This window comes from Ambystoma mexicanum, chromosome 1q (genome assembly GCF_040938575.1).
Source record: "Ambystoma mexicanum isolate Mex_15411 chromosome 1q, UKY_AmexF1_1, whole genome shotgun sequence".
NCBI lineage: Eukaryota > Metazoa > Chordata > Amphibia > Caudata > Ambystomatidae > Ambystoma > Ambystoma mexicanum.
In genome coordinates this window covers 77,038,353-77,056,465 of record NC_090922.1, presented here as the reverse complement: position 1 = coordinate 77,056,465, position 18,113 = coordinate 77,038,353, and the positions used below count along the sequence as shown (strand labels likewise).

At 41.9% G+C, this 18,113-nt stretch overlaps 1 protein-coding gene across 1 annotated transcript in view; it reads left to right on the top strand.

Annotated features, from left to right (window-relative positions):
* Positions 1-453: 453 nt before the first annotated feature.
* The window catches only part of TCF25 (transcription factor 25), a 1,148,081-nt gene continuing 1,130,421 nt past the window's right edge, over positions 454-18,113 (top strand). The window contains exon 1 of the mRNA XM_069635563.1: positions 454-756. Within this exon, the coding sequence (XP_069491664.1) occupies positions 577-756 (180 nt within the window). The 5' untranslated portion in view covers positions 454-576. The remainder of the gene's footprint in view (positions 757-18,113) is intronic.

Below are 18,113 nucleotides of genomic sequence, written 5' to 3'. Positions count from 1 at the left end.
GTGCTCGGCCCACCCGATTCAGAGGATTGAAAAACAAATTATTCCATCCATTTTTCATTCAATAAAAATAATACAGGTTTCAATACGCGATGCTGCTCGAATAACAATCTGCGAAGAAGCTGGTCGAAAATGATCCTAACTTCAGCGTCTGCGTGAATAGTAGTAGAGTGTTAAACCCTGAGAACCTGATTAACGCTGAGATTGATTCCCAGACAATTACAAACTTCAACTGTTAGGCACAGTGAAACTGTAAGTAACGTTTATAGCTTCTACGACAGCCCAATTCTTGGTACCATCCACTGTCAGCATCGCTTTCATAAAGTCTCTTTCACTTTCACTCTTACTCTAATTCTAACCCTCCAGTGACATCATCAACGTGATCAGCGGAAAAACGCAGTACGTACAGCATACGGACTGCGTGTCATTACCATTCTGAAAACGAGCGCGCACTTGTTTTCAAGACCCAGGGCAGCGCGCGCACGAGGTCTAGCGTGTGCACAGATCGCGTGCACGGTAGGACTTCACGCACGCATGCGCAGTACAAGCTTCGGGGGGGCTCTTTAGAATTTGGTTGACATGTCTCGTAGAGCCCTGAGGAGGCTTAAAGGAGACCAAAGGGGCCAGGAGCCTTTGGGTCCTTTAGAAGTTCAGTCCGGGTCAGAGGAGGAAGAGGAAGTTAAAAGCCGTGCCTTGAGGAAGAACAAGAAGGGCAAGAAACTTCTATTAGAACGTGGAGTCTGCAACGTGTTCGAGTTGGTAAGAGAGCAGGGTGCATTCTTAGAATGGGGATGTGTGTAGACAGCTCACCGTTATCGACGGGGGCGGGCGTGGCAGTACAATCATATGGGGCACATCACCACACAAGAGGACTTAACTACAGGGGGACAGTGGAGCTAGTACACTTACAAAAGGGAATAGAACACCTAGAAAAGTACGCTCGCAGAGCACATCGAAGACCGGGCAGCGACGTCATCCTATGCATAGATAGCAACTTTTGACAATTGGCTTGAGGTTCATGTTAGCAGCAACATTGCACACTACTTGCCCAGCCCTCAATCGCCGTGCCTTGTCCCAACCGAAAGTACATCTTGCTTTGCTTTGATTACTTGCATAGCACCACACTCTTTTGATGCACGGATGCCATACATACCCAATGTCTGCGTCTTATCAACATCATGCCTTGTCACCTTGTGAGCGTATTCTACTGTCATTGTCTAAACTGGAGTAACAAAGAACAGTAGCCTTTTCCTACTCTTGTAGACTCAACACATCACAGGGCATTTCTATGTTCGCTGACCCTAATTTGATTTTTTTTACAGGTTGAAAGCTATCAAACAGTGTTAATAGCATGCAAATTGGCATTTTAAAGCAATTCGAAGTTTAATGTGGGATGTTTTGGTGTAGAAGACAGATCGATGCTTGTCTATTGAAATGCCTAAAAGAAACCCAAGAAGGGAATTGCGAAAGTAGCAGATTGAAATATATGCAAGTTAAATAATTCCCCGGACTTAAGCAACACCTATAAGGTAAAACGATTGCATAGAGTTCAGATGGGGAGAAATGGCATGTGAAGAGGAACACGCATCTTGTAGGTGTTGTTTGGTTATTTTCCCATTGACTTCTCATGCCATTCCCAACCAGTTCCTGCCGCCTCCCCCCCAAAAACACCTCCTCATGGTAACTCGTTGAGCTTGCTTAAATCAAGAGTTTTCATCTAACTTTGCGCTCAAATTGCGTGCCAGTGCTTTTTCAAAGCAGTCTTCTGGACAGTAATGGCTCAATTAGAGCTCTAAACCCACTACTCCTGTAAGAAAAATGTCTTAACCAGGTCAGCCTTCAGTCACTTTATTTTTTTAAGCACTATGCCTGCCCTTCACCGAAGTCTTGTTACATTTTTTTTCCTTTATTGTTATGGTTTATATAAACCTTTACAAAGTTTTAAAAAAAGAATTAGACAATACAAACAGCATGTTAAAAATGTTCAAATGCATCATCATTATTTGGAAACTTACAACCAAAATCACAAACATATGCACAACATGTTAATATTTTTCCTATACACCTTGGTTACTTTGAAACTTGCAACCAAATTCACATTCAATCAAATATTTCATCGAACATATTACAAGTACGTGTTATTCCAAGTTACATATATTCTTAAGCATTTACTCTCAATTTCATTACTACAGAATCGCCATGTAGCATTTCATACCACAATTGTTCTCTATAAACATTTGATCTATTGTTAACAAAATGTGCAAAGTATTCAATCCTTTTCGACATCAATTTTGGACAGAATAATAACAAATGCAATAGTGTCTCCTTTTCACCTTCAGTCTTACAGTGTTGACAATATTTATAATCCTCAGAAGTTGGATATCTGATATTACTTATCTCTTGTGTGTTTAAAACATTACATCTAAAACGTGTAGTGCAGTTCCTAAATGCACTCAAAGGATATTTTACAATGTAGGATTCCGGTTCAGGGTACCACTTCCAGAATGAAACAACTTGGAAATATAATTTAGAATCACAGCATTGTTTTCCACCCAATCGAAAGCTTTTACCAGCATCTTCACTTTGGATGGATTTTCAATAAGTATTCGTATAGAAATACCCAAATTCGTTAGTGTGGAATCAACTTAATTTTTTTACATACACATGAATATCCCTTTTTCATCTTCAGCTAGTTTGTGGTACATGGACTTTTTGTCCCTAACTATTTTCTAAATAAGGTTAACTTTTTCGAAGCAATCTAAATTCATATCGTATAATTTCCATAGGGATACATTTTGGCAGAAAGTACAACACTTTTCGCCATACAATTGGTTAAATGATTTTGAAGTAGGGGGATAGTACCTCGGGGGGAAAAAACTCTAAACCACAAGAAGTACAAGGGATAACTTTCATACTATAAAATTCCCTGCACGCATACTTCGAGTATCTTCTGAATTTTCTTTGGATGACTCTTTGCTTGGAAGCGTCAATAGCCTTCAACCGTCGACTATTTTTTAAAAAGTAATTTGACATAGCACTAGAAAATGAATAACCAGAATATCGCAGTGCATTTTGAGATTTGATCAATGTAACTTCACAAACCCATGTGGGTCTTGGGATTATTTTGTTATGCTGACCCAAATTGATAATTACAGTTTTTATCAGATTTATTTTCAATTTCAGCTCTGCTAGGAAGGTAGAAAATCTTATTAGTCTTTGCAAACCCATTTTTGTGCATTCGAAAAGTAAAAAGTCATCAGCATAGGCGACCCATTGTACTTTCAACTTGCCTAATTTGGGGGTGACTAGTCCACTGCTATCAAGTGATCTTCCAGCTGCAGATACGTACAGATATAGGATTGCAGCATGTGAGCAACCCTGTTTAAGGCTGTTGTGCGTCTTTATTTCATTTGACATGAGACCCTCGTTATTCAATCAGACTCTTATCACGGTTTCCGAATACAAGTATATCAACAATTCCAACAGGCCTTTGTCTATTTCTAATTCGGTTAGCCTTTGCCAAAGTGTCGATCTGTCGACCATGTCAAAGGCCATCGACAGGTCCATTGACGCAAGATAAAGCAGAGATTTGCCTTTAATTTATTTAACATTTATAAAGTGCTCACACAGCCCGCAGGCATCGAGGCACTGTTACAGGAATTGTTTGTTTTTCTTAGTTGCGTAATTGTGTTTTTTTGTTTTTTGTCTTAGTTACGTATTTATAACACGCCTAAACACCTAGAGGTTTCTAAGCGCGGACCCGGGGATCGAACCTGTTGTTGCTTCGTGTCGTCTTGCTTCCAAGATGCGCAGGCTGCCGCTGAGCTATCCTCCCGGGACAACTGAAGCATTTCTCTGTAGCTGTGTAACAAGCAGACCACCAACGTCAGTGTCCATTCCTTTTATAAATCCTACCTGTCTAAATTCTAGGATATCGTTTTTGTCTATCCAGGCTATTAATTTATCCAAAAATATCAAAGAAAAAAAATCTTTGCCTCAACATTCATCAAGGAAATTGGCCGATAATACATCGATTGCCTTTCTTGAAGATTAACATGACATAAGACATTTTCCAAGAACAGGGAATTCTCTTGATTGCAATGACATCAATGAACAGTAATTGCAGAATATGAGCCCACATTATTACCTTCTGTTTAAGCGTTAAAACGGACAAATTATTCGGTCCAGCAGTGTTAGAAGACTTGGATTTTCTAACATGTCTTTTTATGTTTTCTACTGATACGTCCAAATCCCAATCGGAGTTGAGGATTTGAGCCTCCAGCAGAACCTTGTCAGGGACTCTATACAATTTTTCGAAATACTCCATCCATACACTTCATTTATCGGGTTAGTGGTTAATTGCGTTTGAGTCACTTCAGTATTTTTATTAGTGACCAAAAATTCCTCGAGTTATGTATGCCCTTTCATGGCAGTAAACATGACTTCACTGTCTTTTTGTTGCATAGCAGAACAATAGTAATTATCACATTTTTATATTGTTGCCGACAATATTACATTTTATTTTTGCATGTTAAGTCGTCTTTTTGTTTTTTAACCATCAAATTTCTTTAATGCAGAATAAAATCTCCATATCAAACTTATGTTTGTGATTGAGTTTAACATTAGTTTGTTTTGAGTCCTTTATACCAATTCTTTGCAGTGCAAGCTCAAGGTGATCATTTATCAACAGAATATGTACAGAATTTTTTTCCGGAGTACTTGAATTGAAATTGTATAACAACATATTGTTGAATTGCACTGTTTTAAAAGGATTCCATTTTATACGAGTACCTCTAACATTAACATCAAAGTTTGCGCAATATAACTTTTGCGATGGGCCTTTTTTTTTGGCCATTCCAGGTTAATGGATAACATTGCATGATCACTAAATGCTGTGAATTGCACATTCATATTACCCAACGTGACAAAAATGGGCTCGCTTTCAAACATAGTCAATTATGGAGGACTCGCCACAAGCTTGCCATATTGGTTTACTATTGTGCATTAGCTATAGTCCCCAACTTCCTGCGACAACCATAAACTTCCTCTATACATTTTACTACCATTTTTGGGATTGGAATCGCCCAAGGTAGCTGTTGCCCATTCCATATCAGTACTAGACATATTACAGTCAGCGTCAGATCGCCAGCAAGATTTATCAATCCCCCAAAGTTTAAATCAAGTTAATCCTCGATCATTATATTTATTTTTTCAATCACTTTTCCCAATTGAATGTTAGTGTACTCAGCTGCATTCCAATATATATTTACCAACATTAAATGGACTAGTCGGTATTGGGTTCCTATCCGGAAAGACACTATCATGATTGAGTCGAAATTACAGCTTCAGAAACCATTTCGATATGAGTCATTACGATATGCAAGGGCTAGGCCACCCTTAGGACGACCCCCTAACTCCACATTTTGCTTGTAGAGACAATACCTCGAAACCTTCCCACATGAGTAGGCCTTTTGCCCATGATACTTGAATTAGAATAAAGTCAAACTTTGCCAATTCCTCACATACTTTGTTGCTCAGTATCAAGTGAGAGCATCCTCTCGAATTCCAAGATACTAAACTGTAGGAGAGTGCTTCGCTAAAGTGGTCTCCCGATTGTTTTTAGCTGGGCAGTCGACTCTCTTAGAGATATAGCTAGAAATCTCCATTCCTGCATATCTTTTTAAGAGTGATCTTTCATCGTCAATAGGCAAATTCCTGTTATTTTTTGCAGTTTCTGACATATCCTCTCTTGGTGTTGATTTACTTATAGGATTCGAGTTAATAATTTCTTGAAAGTTACATATGTCAAATCCTCGTTTCTGAAGCAAGCCAGCTTCCTTCAGAAGCAGAGCCCTCACAAGAGGTGATGGAATTATTAGGCAAACATAATCATATCTAAAGCTATGAATGTAGTCTATCAACTTTATATCAGCAGACGTTATCAGGCTAAGTTCTGGTATGTCTGCAAATGGACTCAAAATATAAGGTCTGTTCAGTGAGCACAGACCACGTCCTCAAACACATAGTATATTATTAAACTTGGTTCGGTAGGGTAAACCGGATGGTGCAAGCAGTTCAAGAGCTCTTTGGATTTTTTATAACATATCTATTCAAGTCAGGTACTGGACATGGCTCAATTGCATCTTTAGAGTTGGAAAGAGCAGACGCATAAGTCCCAACTGCCGGCTGATCTGGGTAAATATATGGTCCTAGGTTTTTCATGCCTCCATAATCGTTGTATTGCAGAGTGCTGGAATTAGCATATTGGCCTAAATTTACGGTCCTCGACTAGGCCATTCATTGGCTGTTGTTTACAGCCTTGGATTCCAGAATTTTTTTATTCAAAATATTTTCTATTTGTCCTCGGACTGATTCCTCAGACATGAAGTTATTACTTGATGCAGTATGGTTTCCTTCGTCTTGGTCCCTATTATTAATATTACTGCTAGCGGCAGAAATTATCTGTTTCGGGGGACCTTTATATTGTGACTCCTCAGCTTTCTGTTTATCACCGGCCTCTTTGCCTGTGAAGTCCACTCCAATGTTGGAGTCAGTTCTTACTTGCTGCTTCTGATACCTTTCCACTTCCCACCTCCCTTTTGCTAGTTTCATTAAAGGAGGTGCAGGATTTAACTCAATTGGAGCAGTTGTGCCAAAGTGTTCTGATACCTCTATGTTCGCTGGACCTACAGAGTAAGGGGTATTGGTACGTGAGATCACTGCAGAATTCTTGAAAATGTTGAATATATCAAGCACGCCCATATCAAGCATGTCCATCTCTATCGATTGTAAGTGTTTATCCTTGCTGAAGTCTTTGTTTTTGAGTGCCTCTGATAAACGGTACCAAGAGAATACTCACTTTGAGAAGATCTTGTTTGAAGGTTCGCTTTACCAACAGGTGACATTGGGATAATCCCATTTGGTGTTTGTTCGGCTGAGTCGGAAACAAGAATAACATCCATGTCCGACTGATTTCCCTTCAAGATCTCACGCAAGTCTCTATCCCGCAAAAAACGTACGAGAAGAGGTATTGGCTCCCTTCATGGCCTGTGCCTGCTTCCGCCTACTTTTTCTCTTTCGTTTTATCGAAATGTTTACTGTAAAGTCAGTAGTATCGTCATTTAGAATCCTGGAGTCAGTTTTGGAGGATTCTGAAGGAAGGACAACATCCTGACTCCGTAATGTGTCATGTTGTATCTATTATATATGCTTTATTTACAGCATTACTTGTCATTACTTCATCACTAATCTGTGTCAACTTCAATTTTGAAATCATTTTTGCCAACATCTCTGGCATTGCTGAAATAGCTGACATTATTTCGTTTAGGATCCACGTTTTCTTTTTTAGTTCCACTATTATCTTTGTATTACCATCAATTGGAGGTGAGTCGTCGGATATCTCCTTAATTGGGCTAAGTCTATGTGCATCTGAATCCTGTATTAAGGAATAGGGATGTAACGGTATTACGGTATACCGTTAAAGATACCGTGAACCACTTAATTGAACAATAATAACCGTCACATTGTTTATACCGGTATACCGTTCATACCGCTAAGTGTGCTTTTCAATCTGATTTGGAAAGGCTGCAGTAAGCAAGTGCTGCGCAGTCTTGGTCTTGCACTGTTGGATGTGCCGTCTGCCAAGTAGTTTCAGTTGGAGCAGTTTTTAATGCCATTCCATAAACCACACGTGCCTGACACAAAATCAATATGTTAGCAATAGGAAGAATAAATACAGTGCCAAGAAGGGAAAGGGTTTACTTTAGGTTGGCGGCTTTGGGGTTTATATATTTATAATGGATAATGTTAAACATATGACAATGGGGGATTTCCCTGGTTCCATCATTGAATTTACATATAATAAGTCACACTGCAAAATGTACTCATCTCTGTGGGAATTCCCTGCTGCCATACAAAAGGGTAACATGTCCGTGATTACTGAACACCTTTTGGCCCGCAAGTAAACTAAAGGCTGTAACGTAAAGAGAGAGTGCGTGTGCGTGTGTGTGTGTGTATATGCGCACAAGCGTATACTACCATCAGACTCCATTGATCTGTGGCATGCAGGTTATCAAGATGGCCACATGTTCATCTTCACCAGCAGCCAGTGGGGGAGCTAAAAGCCTAAATGACCACTCAAGAAAAGCTATTAAGTATGCTTTGCCAGTCGCAGCAGGGCTCTTTCCCCCCCACCCCCCTCCTCCTCTTCACACATGTGTGTGTGTGTGTTGTTTGGTGGCATTTCAGTGGAAAGTATGTTGAAAAGCCCAATTCTGGCCCTGGGTGCCTGGTTTTCTTTGTGATGATAAATCTGACAATTTAGTTCACTCCACCTGCTATACCGCGATAACCATGATATACCGTCATTTGGCAAGAAGGTTATTGTACCGTCATAAAACTAATACCGTGACACCCCTATTAAGGAATGAAGGTGCTGAGAAAGTCCCAATAATGAGGTTTCTCATGACATAAAAATCGGAGGTGTATTCATGAATAAATAACTAGAGTCATGTTCGTTGGTTGTAGTTTATTTATTTTTATTTTAGTATTGTTTATTGTGCAGTAGCCAAAAAATGAACAAAATTGACTTAACACATTTCATTAGTTGTATTAGGACATACAGAAGTCAAATTATTACTTTTGGAAGGATCAATGTATCGGTCTTCACCAAACAATGATTGCGATGTCTCAAGGTTATCAGCAATTTTAGAATCCAAATTTCTACACTCTGCACCAGCGCATATTATGGAACATTGTTGCGCACACTCGACTAGATCATCATCCGTATCGGATGAAGCAGGTAAAGGAATGGCCACCTCACGCAAAATGCTCATGCAGCGAGTTGTAGGTGCAGAGAGTGGGGCAGCAGCATCTGTTTTCATATTGGGCTGTTTTCGCTTCATTATTGCGTGTGCAAATAACTTCACCTTAGTTTAGTGAATACAGACCCAGAGTGAGCAGTTACCAAAACAAGTTAACACACGTTCACAGTAGCAACAACACCAGCCTCTAAAGGGCTGTTGCCGGGCTAAAACTACACGCTCTTGCAGCAGCAAGGACACAGTTGTAAACGATTACAGCCCTCCAATGGATATTTACCAAGGCAAAAACACAGTTAACAGCAATTAAAGCCGTCGAGTGCACAATTGTCAGAGCACATCGGCACGCTCTAACAGAAGGCGAAGCACAGTTATAAACAATTCCAGCCCTCATGTGGGCATTTACCAAGATGTGTCAACACTCTCTCACAGAGATCGAGACACAGTTGAAAACAATTGCTTGACTCGACAGAGACGGCTAAACACACTCACACAGTAGGCTGAACACATTAAGTGACTAATCAAAACAACAAGTGAGCAGATATAGAAGTGGATATTCACGCACTCACAAGACCAAGAGCGTAGTAAGTATGCTCAATTCTAGAAATACTTAGCTCATGTTTAATTTTTGCTCCTCCAGCCACCAGCCCCATGCCTAACATGCCACTTTGCATGGGTGCGCGCGCGTGCCTCTTTGAATGCTCACGGGAGCTGGGGGCGGTGCTGCTGAATAAATGGCAAAAATAAGACGTATAAGTATAGTGTGGTCACTCGTATTAACAACAATTGGTGATGTTGATATGTAGGTGGAGGATAAGAGTTCTTGCAGGCACAAAGTCGATAAAGAACGATGATTGTAAAAGTCTGTGTTCAGCGTTCCTCCAGGCGTAACAGGCCACTTCCTAAGGCCACTTCGCATGGGCGCAGGTGTGCCTCTTTGAATGCTCATGAGAGCTGGGGCGGGGCTTAGGCACAAAGTCGATAAAAGAACGATGATTGTAAAAGTCAGTGTTCAGCATTCCTCCAGGCGTAACAGGCCACTTCCTAAGGCCACATCACATGGGCGCGAAGTGTTAATATACTGGGCTTTAGCAATAGAGACACTGCCTCTCCATCACGGAGGTTCAGTCCTGTTAAATACAAGCATTGCCAAAGCCAACAGTTTTGGCTTGTATATAAGTTTTAGGCATTTGCCAGGCACTGCTGTTAGATGCACATATACCCGCAACATTTTGGACTTGCTATCATCAAGGGACAATACCATTACGGCAGTGCCTGACAAATGCCTTTCCGATGTCTACACAAACGCCCAAACTGTTGGCATTGCCAATGCTTGTTTTGAAATTGCTTTTCATCCTGCAACACAAAGCATGATTTGAGGCGGAGAATTTGGCAGCTATGAGGGACTCCTTTTCCGGCTCTTCCCCCATCATTGTATAGGGACGAATCTAACGATACTTCCAGCATGGTGCAATCTACACCATGATCTATCGAGTGAGAAGATTGTAACTCCTATCTGAAGAAATTTGACCAACAGGGAGAGGGGCAAGAGCGTTCTGTTTTACATGCCCTGAATTATGTCCTATCATCCTTTGTGAGCTTGTGCGAGAATATTAAGATGGAGGTGAAACTCGACACAGTCCTCTTGGAAACGGTGACTAAACAATTACAAACTATTACAAAAGTGGATGAATTCTGTGAGAGATGTAAGCTCCCCCCTGAGGATGACTAGAGAAGATGGGACGAACCCTATTTGTCCCATTGCCACTGGTGGTTGAACCGCATGTGCCAGTAATTACAACACAAGAGGCGCGCAAGGAGCAGGCAGTGGATAGTGGCTCAAAAGAAGAAACAGCTCTGGTGTTGATGCTGAAGGGGAACATGTCTATATTATTGGTGCCTAAAAGTTGAACCAATAACATCCCTGCCACCAAAGTTGTGGGTGTAAGACAAAAGAAGATTGGTGGCAAGCGGCAGGAAAGAAAGACTAAGAACATAAAATCGAAATGCAAAAATAGGTGTGGCTCTAGAAAATGTCTAAGAATCGTGCACCAACTAGTCCCTCCAACCCCGACACCCGTGCGGCAAAAAGGGGGCATATTACAATCTGCCCTAGTGATAAGGCCTGCATGTAGTGTTAAGGGTGGTAAGGGGGAGGTGAGGACTGGGAGTACAGAATTGTCTCCCCAGGAGGGCTATATTAGCTTACCTGGTAATAGTCCTACCTACTCTGAGGTAGTTAAAACGACTGCGACCAATACAAAAGATTTAGTTGATAATCTGGGGATAAAATTGCAGAATGATCTTGCATTCATTCTCCAGCACCAACATAAAGTGCAACAGGCGCTGCTGCAGTCCTTGTCACAAGCCTCCTTGGATCAGCATAAAATACAGGTTCCTAGTGATAATCCCGGTACAGTGGTACAGAGCCATTTGGGAAAGCCTTTGATAGACATCCCACTGACCAGGAGCGGCCTAATCGCTCGACCAAACAGGTCTACAGCATCCTAAATGGTGCAGTATCTTCAGATAATCAGTGCAGTAGGCCTGAGGTGGAGCCTAGAAAATCAGATGGAACATTTGGAAGAATTGAGCTAAGTACACTTACACTTCCCCCTGCCCCATCAGAGCGATTAGGCTGAAACTGGAAGTTAATTTTCAGGAGGCTCAGCCTATGGTGATGAAAAGGGAAATGTTCTTCTATTGTTTGCATAGATTGCAAATCTTAGAGCGATTTCCACCAAAGACATCTCAAGAGTTGAATTCATAGACGATGATGGAGTGGATTTAGTCCTTTGGACATGACATCCAAAATTGTCTTTGATGTAATATTGAAGGAATCAGCTCTGAGACCACTTGGCTAAGATGTAACCCCCAAATGCTCCACATAATAAATCTGACACTCGGTCATGGTTAAGGTTTGATATTCCTCACCCTAAAGAGATGTCAATTGCCTTGCATAACAGTCTACTATGTCTGCTGTGCAGGATTGGTCATGGGTCGTTCGAGCCTTGTGTGCAAGTGGTTCGGGGAAGGATCTAACAAGCCTAGTGTGCAAGTGGTTCGGGGAAGGATCTAATGACCAGGCCGTTTAACAAACAGTTGAAACTATTGTGCTGGAATTCTCGTTGGCATAACCACTTATGAGAATGTAGAGTTGGGTAAATTACTAAAGGAATATGACATCATTCTTCTGAAAGAGACGTGGTGGTTATCACAGCCGTTAATGGGCAGTTATTCAGTGGCAGTTCACTCTACCAGACCCAGGGGGTGGGTCGCCCCCCCAGGTGGTCTCCTTTCTGCAGTGAAGTTTGGTCTGGTGTTATCCATGAAAGTGCCTTATGATATGCAACCAGGATCCTTGGGTATTGAAGTGGAAATGGGTATAGATGGGAACCACCTGTTAACAATGATTGTCAACATCTACTGGCATAAAAGGGACTATATTGCTTTATAGAGACACTCCACATAATTTTGGAGGAATGGAGTTCACAGCACAGTAGGGGTTAAATACTTGTTGGAGGGGACCTCAAGTCTATCTGTGTATTCCCAGGCAGTCGGGAAGATGGTATAGACAGCATAAACTCACTTAATATCAACCTCAAAAATTGGTGAATAGGAGGCTATGGTCATCCTGTTTGTCCTCAATAGGGCTGTGCCGGTTTAATGGAAATATACAAGGTGATTGCAACATGGCACAATGGGAACTTGGCGTCTGTGATTTATTATGTCTATATTTCTTATTCCAGTATTGTAGGAGCATGACTAACATAGAATCTTCATTGAGTGATCATGATGTCATTCGTGTTTACTGTACTGAATGAAGGGTATCAATCCAGAGTTAATCGGGAAATGCCAGTAAATCCTTGGAGGAACAGGATAATATAAAGTAATCAGAAAATTAGTCCAGTGCAGAGTCTTTCAGTCTGCTTCAGCGTTTCGGTGGAGGAGCTGCAGCGACGTGACTTTTCATGTTTGAACTTTACTCTGAATGAGAGAAATACTGCTTTAAATCCAGGCTCCACCTGGTATAAAAGCAGGAGGCAGGCGCGGAGCGACGCAGAGTCCAGTGCAGAGTCTTTCAGTCTGCTTCATTCCGCTGTGGACGGGAGCATGGCGGCTGAAAACAGACCGCTAACACTAACCAAATCCCTGCTGCAGCACCGCTTACCTACGCCGAGGACAACACACAAACTTGCAATCAGAGCGAAAGAGGTAAGCGACGCAAATACTTTGACAAATAGTCAAACTGCTTTTGTCCCGTCTGATGGTTTGACGGTTTCCAGTAATGCAGGACTTCCAACGTTACCACTCGCGGGTGTGGCTATGAAGGCTAATGTGCAGCCCACCGTGAACACTGTGAACTTGCTGCCAAACGAAACAGCAAACCCTGATGGGGTGGGGGGAGGGTGGGATGGTCTCGCCGGTAGAACCTGACAACGCCTCAGTGGCAGCGCTTGGTGCGCATAATGTCACAAACAGCAAAACGGTGGAAATAAACACAGCGTTGTTCTCATCACCATTTGATGTTACTGATAGTGAGCTAATGAATATACGAATTCCACCACTACACATTGGACAAATATCTTGTATATGCCAAGGCCCTTCTGGGGAAACAGAGACCGTACAACAAATCAAATCTTGTTTGATTACTGGCATAGCTGCCGAATTGTTAATTGGATGAGAATCTGCGTCTTGGGTGAACAAGCAGAACAGCGATAACCTGGACCAGGACACATCAAGTCCCCAGAGGCATTTGATACAACGACAAGAAAGGAAAGTATTGTCTCTACGAAGGACGATCTAACAAGCCAGTTGGATAAACGTACTGATCAAAGTACCCTTGGTGTTTCTATCAACCATAGAATGTCGGACGTGAGTCTTACAACTCTGTGTCGTAAAAATGGTCCTTCCTTTTTTGACCTAGCAGCTCGGGAAGCACGCCTAACAGAACAATTAAAGGCAGACTTCCTAAATATCAAACGCAAACTAAATGCGAGTTTTCTAAATCCCACAAAGAAAATCATGAGTAAATACAAAACTGAGATGAATCTCGAACTGACAACAAATGGACGTCTGCCCAATACGAATGGTTACCATCAAAGTCCGACAAGCACACCACAGTTGATTCTCTCGCCGACGGCACAGAAAAGGATGAGTTCAATCTTTACTTTTCCATCACGTTGGAATCAAATATCAATGACTCCTCGGACGAGCAAAGTTCACGCTCATTAGCAAATAAGAAAAGACTATGCAGTAGAAATTTTAACTTGGAAACCGTCAAAACACTAGAACGGGTTCACAAGAAGTGTTTGTCTAATATGGCCAATATTGGTGACAAAACAAATCTGTCGTCTGCAGCTGCACTGCATATTCATAATAATGTACTTGCAGCATCCTCTTTGGCGCTCCTTCCATTTGTAAAACCTTACGAATCCTTGAATGAAACCGAGTACCAAGGTGCAATGTTAACAAACATCTCGACCAAACTTTTGAAGATTGAAAGCTGCAATGATACCCTACAACTACGACTCGATAGAGGAGAATTTGAACTCGCCTTAGGATGGCAACATAGATTAAGTGATATTGCCGTGAAGGAGCAATCCTCTAAAGAAGATCTAATGGAAGCCATAGTAGAATCGATGAAATGGTTGCGCCGCAATGAAAAGCAACAAATACGTCTACAGGAATGTATTTGCACGAGTCCTTTCAGTCAGAGAAACATACAAATGCCGGCTAAAACTTCAAAAGAACAATGCACACAAATTTCTAACTTAAGTAGTAAAAGTGCAGCGACGGCTTGAGAATCTGTGAAAATCGCGAATCAAAAGCACCCAAATTTTAATCAGCAGGTGGCTAATGTAACAGAAGATTCCATACTCCTGAATCAAATTTCTGGCGACTCAAATGAGACTGTACCAACAAACGCTTGTGGAGGGTGTAGGGACTTGCCAATCCATACGACTCCGACCGGAAATACTTCAGTGTTGACTAAGGATGTTGTCCCCACTGCAAAATTACTAAACATGCCTAGCGCGACAGGTGGTATTGCACCACCCACTGAAAATGGGTTGTCTTTATTTGGAATATTTTCCGGGCCACCAAAAACCCTGGTGATTGAAGAAAGAAATTTTGACTTAAAGAAAAACCAAAATACTATCAAAACAAAAATCCATAGAAAACAAAAACCACTGAAAAGCTCCACATCAAACACAAAGACATTTAGAAGAAATCTGTCTACTCCTCCAAAACAGGGATTGTTCATACGGAATCCAAGGAAGACGGCCTCTCAAAAAAACAAAGATAAAGCTACTCAAAGGGACATTGATAAGAACGTACCTCGGGTCGCACATAATCCTTCCAAACGACCACGATTGGAGTCAAATGAAGTTTCTTGCTGTGGATCCTCGCCGTCTATTGACTTGTACAAGTTCTCAACCTATTCCATCGAAGAGGATGAAGTCACTGACGATGAGAGAAATAAGATGGAGCCTCACAGACTGTCAAATCCAATTAAGGAATCACAATCTAAATCCATACCGGCGACAGTTCCACTGAGGCTCCTGTTCAGATACCAGTTCCGCAACTGGTAGCGAATATCAATGCAGAGCCAGTAAATCCATCAGCGATCAATGGACACCCTTCAGTACAACCGGATAGAGGCGTAAAATTGGCAAGATCGACATCTGCGTCATCTTTAAACCCCAAATTAACCTCTAAGCAACTGGAAATGCAAACCAAAGCAGTTTGAAAAGAGGCATGGAATATGAAAACCACTGTCTGTCTGAATAGAAATTGAGGTTGAGAACATACAATGTGATGATCATGAAGTAAATCTGAATCGCAGAAACATTATGAAACTATTTCATTGTGTTCCGACGCTCAGAACAATAACTCTAGATGACATTAAACTAGTTGAATTCATATCAGAACGATTTTCAGATAAAGGTCTGCTTCACATGAATTCAAAAGCAGTGAAAAAAACCTTACTGGATGCAAAAGAATAACTATTATTTTTTGGGTTTGACTTGGTTGAAGATGTAACCGGTAACACAAAGGATGACAACTATACGGGCAGCGGCAACTCTGGCTCACCAACAAATGAACAACGGCGGGCTACTTTGCAGTCTATGTTGAATAAAAACCAGTCAACCGCAAAATTTGCTGATCATTCAACATTGCAACACAAACAGGCCCGCTCCCAGCCGCAGAAGCAATAGCCATCTTGACCAGAGGTGGACACCCAATGTGGTCTAATCTGCTGGAACACGAGAGGCTTTAGCATTCTATTCAATGAATTCTCACCATGTTTAGAAGAAAACTTTGCCATCTGTCTACAAGAAACCTGGCTTCGTGAGGCACCGGTAAAAGATGGATACACAATACTGCTGAATCCAGCAGGGAAAAACAAATTGGGGCGCCCATACTCTGGACTTCTAACGATGGTAAAAATAAACAACTGGTGGGAAATAATTGAAAGCATGAATCCAAATATCTTTGTTCAAGGAACCTTGATGGAATCTCGGGAGACCGATCCTCTCCAACGTACGAAATTCCTTCTAATAAACACATATTGGAACCTGGTTATGATCTCTACAAGAAAATTCATAAATTCCGTAGCCGCATTGACTGATAAATGCCTACTATCAGCGCAAAACCTATTAATCATCATCTGCAGGGACATGAATTATCAAAAACAAAGAGGTGATGGCTGGAAGGTTTAGAATGAATCTTGACCACTGGCGTTGCTCTGTGAGGAGTAGCTTGGGTCTCTAGGCCCAGCAGGCACGGGACCCACGTCTGGGCATACCCGTCCCACTCGGGGTGACAAAGCAAAAACAAAGAGGTGATGGCTGGAAGGTTTAGAATGAATCGTAACCACTGGCGTTGCTCTGGGCAACCCTCCAGGCCATCGTTCTTCACCTGCCAAGCCATTACAGAAGGGGAAAGACCATATGCAAATCAGGCTTGGTCCCACCCCAAAAGGGGCAGTCCAGCCCGAACTGCTACGTCACATCCCTTCTGCACAAGACCACAAGCATCCCCAAACATGTTTCGGCCTAGTTGGGCCTCATCAGTGAGGAGTAGCTTGGGTCTCTAGGCCCAGCAGGCACGGGACCCACGTCTGGGCATACCCGTCCCACTCGGGGTGACAAAGCAAAAACAAAGAGGTGATGGCTGGAAGGTTTAGAATGAATCTTAACCACTGGCGTTGCTCTGGGCAACCCTCCAGACCATCGTTCTTCACCTTCCAAGCCATTACAGAAGGGGAAAGACCATATGCAAATCAGGCTTGGTCCCACCCCAAAAGGGGCAATCCAGCCCGAACTGCTACATCACATCCCTTCTGCACGAGACCACAAGCATCCCAAAACAGTGGTTAAGATTAAGTCTAAACTTTCCAGCCATCACCTCTTTGTTTTTGCTGGGACATGAATTATTCTTGGTTTGAGAAAGAAGTGTTTTTACACCAAAATCAAGCGTCCACGTCTCAATCGGATGTATTAGATCGAGGCCAGCAGTTCAAAAGTGCCGTGGAATGTAGGAACCGTACAATGATACATGGAAATATTAAAGGAGATCTAACGCCAAACTTCACTTGGCATCGTGAACAAAGTCACCGAACATTAGACTACATATGGACATTGAATAACCTATTTCCCAAAATCAAACAGATGGATGTATTACACATGTATACAAAACCTCTGATAATATCGCAAGAGCAATACCACAGCTAAAGAACTCACAAGCTGCAGGACCCGATTCCATTTCAAATATTAGGTTAAAGGAGAACAAAGACATTTGGGCAAATCCGCTGCAGGTCTTGTTTGGACAAATGTCCAACATAAAGGAAATCCCCCGTCCTGGCGAAAGGCGGTAATGGTACCCATCTATAAGAAGGGAAATCGGGCGTAGCCTTCCAACTACCGCCCGATTGCCATTCTGGATACGATTGGGAAGTTCTTCGCCTCCTTCTTGCAGATAAAATTGCCAATTTGGGTGGAGAGAGTCAAGATGACCGACTGCCGACAAACTGGTTTTACTAAGGGCGTAGGGACGGAGGTTAAGCTTGTAATATTGAACCTGTTAAATTTGCAGGCTCTAAAAAAAAAGCAGGAATCTATTTGTAGCATTCGTGGACATGCGTCAAGGCTTTGATTCCATCAACCGGGAGCTATTATGGAAGAAACAAATACAGTGGGGCTGCCCCCACGATATTCTCCATCCTCTGAGGGCTCTGCATGTCAACACATCCATTCGAGTACGTCTAAATAACAGCGGAGACCTGACAAATGA